At 38.8% G+C, this 8,538-nt stretch overlaps 1 protein-coding gene across 1 annotated transcript; it reads right to left on the reverse strand.

The window, feature by feature from the left end:
• Positions 1–1,228: 1,228 nt before the first annotated feature.
• On the reverse strand, positions 1,229–6,866 carry LOC125839860 (uncharacterized). Its single transcript, XM_049518843.1, has 3 exons — positions 5,753–6,866; positions 5,467–5,642; positions 1,229–1,387 (listed from the first exon to the last, which is right to left on the reverse strand). The coding sequence occupies exons 1-3, from the start codon at positions 6,864–6,866 to the stop codon at positions 1,229–1,231; spliced, it is 1,449 nt and encodes a 482-aa protein (XP_049374800.1).
• Positions 6,867–8,538: the final 1,672 nt, after the last annotated feature.

The following is an 8,538-nucleotide window of genomic DNA, read 5'->3' on the forward strand; positions in this document are numbered from 1 at the left end:
GCTTCGAATGCAAGTTCAAGCTCAACAAAGGTGATTAAATGCCCTCACACAATGAATGATTCCATATTAACACACAATGGTTCAACAATTTAAATTTACGGAATCTAACACGCAACGCTCACACTCACAAAGATGAACACAATGTATGACTCTCACCCATAGGTTTGCCCTTATTTTCCCATAGACTTTTGCTTCAGGTCATCCAAGATTAAAAAGGTATTTTCAAGGCTTGTAATGGGGCTTAGTGCAAAGGTATGGTCATTTAGGCTCATAAGTTGTAATCCTCATGAAATGTGATGTCAACGACACATTCTTTCCTTTTCTTCATCATTTTCATTCAAGCTCAAAAGTCACCTCTTATTCATCTTCCATGGACCGTTGGAAAACCCATTTTCCTTGTATTTTCAGAACTTTTTCTTTCTTTTTCTTTTTTATTCTTTTTTTATTTATATATATATGGAGAGGTTCCATTTTTCTCAAAACATGGGCAAAAGAGACTTCTTTGCATTTTCTTGATTTGCCTTTTCTTTTCACCACACCCCCAACTTAGGCTTTTGCCCTAAGTTGGCTATTCAAATCGGTAACAAATCATGAGGATTATGGGTAATGGATCAAGAAAGGTTATATTTTCATCAAGTTTCTTCCAAGAAAAGGTTAAGGCTCAAGGGGTGTTCAAGAGGAGTTCACACACTCACAAGGTAGGCCACAAAATGAGGTATAATGTCAAAATGGTTCACACTCTTTAAAGCTGCCTAAGATCATCTCAAGGAATTGCCTCACTCAATTAACCAAACTAATAGGGCAAACCCTAGGTGTCATCAAACATGGTTCACAATAAGCTCATCACACAAGGCATCGACACCAATTTCAAAATAAGACTCCACACTTTCGCTAGTGTGCAATGCTCATCACAACAGACTCAATGTGGTACTTGGCTAGTCACAACGAGATGCAAAGAGTTCACATATTGACTATGCAACTTCATTTGGCATCATTGTAGCAGCACATTCATGTTTGTTAGATTATAAGCATTATTCAAGTCATTGGTATTGATCAAAACCGATACACAAATTTTGCAAAAGAACAGCCCTAGAGAAGGCATATCGGCGAAGATATGGGGGGTCGCCGAACAGATCAGCGATCCGCATACTGAACTCAGAACATCGCCAATCGATCCTTGAGAGGCGTTGTCAATGTTGACTAGAAAGGGCAATGAGAGTCGAATCGCCTAAACACATCGGCGATACGCTGACTGGTGAAGGTGTCTCGCCGAATGTTCCAAAGTCTCAGCCTCATTTTTTAGATCCATAAGGCAAACCAAATCATGATCGCCGAACTGGTTCGGTGACTCGCCAAGAGCGTCTTTGTCTCGCTCATGATCCCACTCCTGCAAAATCAACAAACATTATTTAAAACACTAACACTTGGGATGCCTCCCAAGGAGTGCCTTATTTAATGTTGTGGCACGACGTTGAAATGCTCTCAAGGATCTTCCAGGTACACCACCTCAATCAAAAAAAATTGTTGGCATTCTGCAAAGTATAATTTCAAACGTTTCCCATTCACCTTAAATGCAAGTCCCTCTTGACCCTCAACTTCTATGGAATCATTGGTGAATACTTTTATCACTCTAAATGGTCCTAACTATTTGGACTTGAGTTTTCTGGGAAAAAGTCTAAGTCAGGAGTTGTATAGTAGCACCCAATCTCCTACCATGAACTCTCTCTTAAGTATCTTTGCATCGTGCCACATCTTCATCTTTTCCTTGTAGAGAGCTTAAATTTCATAAGCTTTAAACCTAAATTCATCCAACTCATTTAACTACTCTACTCTCTCTTTTGAGGTTTTTGTCCAGTCCAAATTCAGAGCTTTCAATGCCCACATCGCTTTGTGTTCTAACTCTACTGGTAGATGGAAAGACTTCCTAAAAATGAACTGATATGGAGACATACCGATTGGAGTTTTGTAAGCGGTGCGGTATGCCTATTGTGCGTCATCACGCTTTCGAGACCAATCAGTCCTATTAGCATTCACTGTTGTAGCGACCCTAAAAATAGATAGGTGAAACTAGAGCCTAACGTATGAATTTTTAAAGTTTAAGCATAAATTGGAAGTAGTCACTTTTGGAAAAAAGTGCAGAATCTGGAAATTGGCTAAGTTCAAAATCTGGAAATTCGGCCAAGTGTGGAAATCAGTGAGTTTTTGGCCAACTTTGAGCAGTCATAACTCCTAGCTCAGGATGATCCAGGAGTAGTTCCAGTTATGTTTGGAAATCCCTTGGAACGATCTTTCTAACGCCACCGAGTTTGCTCAATTCCGAGTTCGTATGAGTGAGTTATGCCCTTTGAAAGTTGGGCAGTTGGCAAGAAATCCGTCCGGAAATTTAAGGGCATTTTGGTCTTTTCACAAATCTTTTCTTTTGAGGTTATATTATTGTGTTACGCTGATTGTGGATCATTTTATTCCATTTTAAAAGAGTAAGGAAGGGTTCTCTTTGGAACACCATTGAAGGCCAAGGTGAAGTTGGAGCTAGGGTTGAAGGTTTTGAGTGCTTTCTTCTTCAATTTTTCGTGGGCTTCAACTTAGAGGTATGGTGACCCTTGATCCTTGATCAATCTTTCTTTCAAGGAGTCCAATCAAAAGTGTTTCAAAGAACAAAATCTCAAATTCTAATCTAAGCATGGGTTCATTGGCAAAACATTTTCTAAGCCATTATATTGATGAATTAATGTTTGATTAATGTTTTTAAGATGATTTCATATGGAATTCCTTGAAGAACCCATGTTTTCCTTAAATTCCTAAATTTGCTAATGAAGTGGGTTTAATGCCTATGATTTAATGTTGATGAAATTGTGTTTAGATTGGATTGTATTGTTGATTTATATGGTTTTCTATACCTATTTATGATGAATTGTTGGTATATGGATGAATTGAGGATTGTGGCCTTATGGGCAAGTTATGGAAGAATTCTCTTGTGGTAAGTAAAATGGTTGGGACTTGAGTGTTGATGATTATGGCTTTAGAGGATGGCAAGTTGGCTTAATCTCTTATTATGGATAAAATTGTTCTTGCTTAGTTTGATCCACTTATGGTGGAGGTGTTTAATTATGGAATGTATTATGAACATGGACTTGAAGGCATTATCTATTGAATTAAAGTGTTATCAAGTTATGAAATGTTATTGTACTATGTGAAGGTATTCTTATGGTTATAAGGTGATCTTGTACAAAGTGTTATTGTATTGTATATTATATATATAAATGAGGCTATATGTAAAGTCCTATATGAAGCTATATGTAAAGTTTTATGTGAAGCTTTATGTGTGAAGGTATGATGTGAATGAGTTTACGTGATCTTGTGATGATCCTATGTAAAGTGGATAGCATTGTGATTTAAAGTATGATTTTCTCATGATGTATATATATGAAATGATGTTGGATTATGAAGTATCCTTAGATGATAATGTTGTGACTTGGTTGGTAGACTAAAGTGTCCCTCCTTGTTACTTAAAGTCTTGAATGCATGAATGTGTGAAGTGGGCTAGAACTAAGAAATGGTGCCCTTTCTATAAATGCTAAAAGAGGAATTCTAGGCCAAGACTTGAATCGGCAAAACTAAGAAATGGTGCCTTTTCATAAGTCTAGCTTTCCTAAGTAAATGTATAACCTTGAAGGATGGGCCTTAGGGCGAAGTTCCCTTCTTGAGTGAGATGATAGACTTAGAGATGGATGGAGCCGGAACGGCATGAAAATCCCTATCTAAGAAAGTCAAATGAGCTATCCTTATGAACCTTGATTGGCCATAACTAAGAAATGGGGCCTTTCTTGGGAAGATATACTATAAGTTGGTTGAACTAGAAAAGGAACCCTCTCTAGTACATATGTGAATGAAAATACTCTATGGGAAACAAGGCTAGCACCGAGTGGATGTGGTTAGGATGGTGGCCCTACTTGAGTATGAGACTAGGGCACAATGAACATCCTTGGACATCCCCTAAACCATGTGCCTACATGGGTTGATTATTAGTTCTACCTTTGGCAAGTAGAACACCTTCCACAGAGTAGGGTAGACTCCGGATTCCATGCCTAGCTAGTATGGTCTATGTCGGTTATGCCTATTCCCATCATGTGGGATGCGCACTCTAGTTATTGGATAGGTTCTACAACGTGTAGGTAGTAGTATGGGATGTTATCTACACATGGCACGAGTAGACTTTGAAGATACTAAAGTGAGTTCCCTAAGTCTAACGACTATTATGTGAAAGTCCCCTTATGTTCTTGAATGTCTCCAAAAATGGTTTCTTAAAGAATGTTGGTCTATTGATGTTATGTTGTAAAGGAAATGTCCTTATCTAAGGTAATCTTGAGAAACACTTAAGTGTGCTTGAAGAGGTTGTATGGGCGGTCACTTCTTGTCGTACTCAAGTGTGTCTTAAGGTTATATTAGGTAGAGGTCCTATGGTAATGAAATGGCTTGTGTTCCTTTAAAGTTAAGCATGAGTTGTATATGAATATATGTTGAGTATGTATACGGTTGGCTATGGTTTTATATGTGAACATTGATTTAGTATGTTATATTGTAATGGTACATTCCTTATCTATGGTAACCCTTAGGAACACTTAGGTGTATATAAAGAGATTGTATGGGCGGTCACTTTATGTTTCACATAAGTGTGGCTTTGGGTAACTTGAGATAGAGGTCATGAAATGATGAAAAGGCTTACTTGTCAATTATATTCATGTATTGTACATTGGTACTAGTTGAGTATGTCTATTATGTGGGTATTGTCTTATATGTGGATGATGACTTGAAATGTGTCTCTTATAATTGTGATATGAAGGTTTTATCAAAAATGGTATGAAAGCACATATTTCAAATAAATGTCCTTTTTTAGCATGTTTTTGCATGGTCATCATACTTAGTACTTAATTGTGCTAATTCCATATTTTCTCTATTTTCTACAAGTGTAGGTTCCGGCAAGTGAGCGGGTTTTGTAGTAAACTTGGGATTTGAAGTTCTTCCTAGATTTTGTGGTATGTCCTCATATATCGAGGGCAAGACTTTTCTATTCTAGTTTTATGATAAGATTCTTGTAATAGACTTAATAGACTTCTTTTGATTGTAAAGGGCCGTGTCCCTAGTATGTTTTCACGTTTATGTCTAAGATGGCTAAGAGACTTAGTATTCCGCTTGTGTACTTTTGAATGATGTTTTTAAAAGTGACCTTTGAGTCTTATGGGATTTTATTTAAAGAGTTTTTAATTCCGCACTATTTTACATATCTAATGTGATGAATGCTAAGGGCTTGTATGAGACCTCCGAGAGGTTGAATACGCATGTTACGGCTTGGGGATACTCCCGGGTCGTGACAACTGTCTTAGCCAAGACGCTCTTGATCTCTTAGTTTGATACTTCAACTTGACCATTTGTTTGGGGATAAAATGGAGTCGGTAATTTGTGTTTCACCCCATACTTACTCAATGCAGTTGAGAACCATTTGTTGCAAAAGTGGGAACCACCATCACTGATAATAGATCGAGGAGTACCGAATCTAGCAAAGATGTAGTGTTTCAGAAATTGAACCACACTTCTCCCTTCATTGTTTGGAAGTGCAACAGCTTCTACCCATTTAGAAACATAATCTACTACCACCAAGATATACTTATTACAAAAGGAACTCAAAAATGGGCCGATGAAATCGATTACCCAAACATGAAATAGCTCGACTTCCAAAATGAGAGTAAGGGGTAACTCGTGTCTTTTAGATACTCCACTTTGCTTCTAACAATGGGCGCATTTCTTGAAAAATTCATGCGCATCTTTGTAGAGGGATGGCCAGTAGTATCCACTTTGGAGAACTTTAGCGGATGTATGCACACCACTATGACGGCCCCCAACCAGTGAAGCATGACAAGCATGGAGAATTTCCACCGCCTCTTCTTTCGGAACACACCGCCTGATGATATGATCCTCACACCCCCGAAACAAGTATGGTTCATCCAAAAGCACTTTTTAATGTCAAACATGAACCTCTTTTGTTGGTAGAAGTTCGGCTCATCCGGCATCAATCCGCACACTATGTAATTGGAAAAATCTGCATACCAAGGAGTTTGTTTGAGAGGTATTGCAGACACTCGTTCATCAAGGAATAAATCATCTAGGTCAACCTGAGGCACATCATTCTCCTTTCCCTCTAACCTAGATAAGTGGTTAGCCACCTGATTTTCGCAACCTCTTCTATCTTTGACCTCAAAGTCAAATTCTAGCAATAGGAGCACCCACCTTATCAACCTTGGTTTTTCATCCTTCTTTGCAATTAGGTAACGTAGTGCACCATGATCAGTGTGAAAAATTACTTTACTGCCTAACAAGTACGCCTGGAATTTCTCAAATGCATAGACTACCACAAGCAACTCTTGTTCAGTCACGGTATAATTACGCTGAGCACTATTTAGAGTCTTGTTTGCGTAATAAATTGGGTGAAAAAGTTTATTGTGTTTCTCCCCTAGCACAACACCCAATGTCGTTCCACTTGCATCACACATTACTTCGAAAGATTCTAACCAATGAGGACTGATAATGACCGGGGTCGATACTAATTTTTCCTTCAAGCACCAGAAAGCCACTATACAAGCATCATCGAATTGGAATTTCACCTCTTTCTCTAAGAGTTTGCATAAAGGATGTGCAATCTTTGAGAAGTCTTTGATGAACCTCCGGTAGAAACTGGCATGTTCTAAGAAACTACGAACCCCCTTTAACGAAATTGGTGGTGGCATTTTCTTAATAACTTCAACCTTTGCTCTATCAACCTCCAGCCCCTTTTGCGACACTTTGTGACCAAGTACTATTCCTTTTTTAACCATAAAGTGTCACTTTTTTCCGGTTGATGACCAAGTTCGTCCCCACACATCATCGGAGAACTTGTCCTAAGTGTTCTAAGCACATCTCAAAGGTATCACCCACAACTGAGAAGTCATCCATAAATACCTCCATTAAATCTTCTACCATGTCACCAAAAATCAATTGCATGCAATGTTGGAAGGTTGTCGGAGCATTCCATAACCCGAAGGACATCCTTTTAAAGGAAAACGTCCCATAGGGGCATGTGAATGTAGCTTTCTCTTGGTCTTCCGGTGCGATGAAGATTTGGTTGTAACCGTAATACCCATATAAAAAGCAGTACCAACCCCTCTCTGATAGCTGGTTAAGCATTTCAGCCATGAAAATCATAGGAAAGTGATCCTTTTCAGTCCATGAATTTAGCTTTCGATAATCCATGCATACTCTCCACCCGGTCACCGGTCTAGTCGGCACAAGCTACCCCTTTTCATTTGGGACTACGGTGATACCTCCCTTTTTCGGTACACATTGCACCGGACTTACCCATTTGCTATCTGCAATAGGGTAGATCACACATTCGTCCAACCACTTGATGATCTCCTTTTTTACCACTTCTTGCATTGGTGGGTTCAATCTCCACTAATGCTCAACACTAGGCTTACACTCATTATCAAGCTGGATTTTGTAAGTACAAATACCGGGAGGGATGCCCACTATATCAGCGATGGTCCATCCTATAGCATTTATATGTTTTCGCAACACTTCAAGGAGTAATTTCTCATGTCATTCAAGCAAGTCAGCTGCAATGATCACCGGTAAAGTGTTATTTACCCCCAAGAAAGCATATCGGAGATGAGAACGAAGTGTTTTCAATTCCAGATTAGGTGGTTCTTCTGTTGATGGTTTTGCGGGAGGACTCTCTCTATTTTTTAGGTCAATATCCAACTTAATTGGAGTCTTTGAATACCCTCGTAAACTTGTCAAAGCAGCTACTACCTCCTCATAGCCCTGAATTTAGGATTCATCATAATTAGCAACTACGACTTCAAGGGGTTCATTTATACACATGAAATGGCTTACACTAGCTACCGCCTCATCGATAATATGCTCTCCCGTTTGCTAAGAATGGCCTTCCAAAAATAATGGGAATTTCAACATCTATTTCATAATCTAAAATAACAAAATCAGTTAGAAAAATAAGCCAATCGACCTTCACTAAGAGATCATAAAGTATCCCCATGTGATTTTTGATTAAACGGTCTGCCATTAAGAGTCTCATTGTGGTTGCTTTCGGTTCACCCAACCCATGTTATTTGTATATCGGATAGGGCATTAAGTTGATGCTTGTTCCTAGGTTATATAAAGCTTTAGCAAATTGGAGCATGCATATGGTGCACGGAATAGTGAATGCCCCGGGATATTCTCTCCTTTTGATCAGCTCCTTAGTCATAATAGCACTGCAACTATGGCAAACTTCAATATCTCAAAATCCAAACACCTCTTCTTTGTGACCAACTCGTTCATGAACTTGGCGTACCCCGACATTTCTAACAATGCATCTACAAGGGGGAGGTTGATTGATAGTGTCTTGAACACTGACAAGAACTTCTTGAACTTCTCATCTTCATTCTTCTTCTTTAAGCGTTGGGGAAATGGTGGATGTATTTTGGGTAAAGGTTGCATGACTTTTGGAAT

Source organism: Solanum verrucosum, unplaced genomic scaffold (assembly GCF_900185275.1).
Source record: "Solanum verrucosum unplaced genomic scaffold, falcon-dt-bn FXZP01000221.1, whole genome shotgun sequence".
NCBI classification, from domain to species: domain Eukaryota; kingdom Viridiplantae; phylum Streptophyta; class Magnoliopsida; order Solanales; family Solanaceae; genus Solanum; species Solanum verrucosum.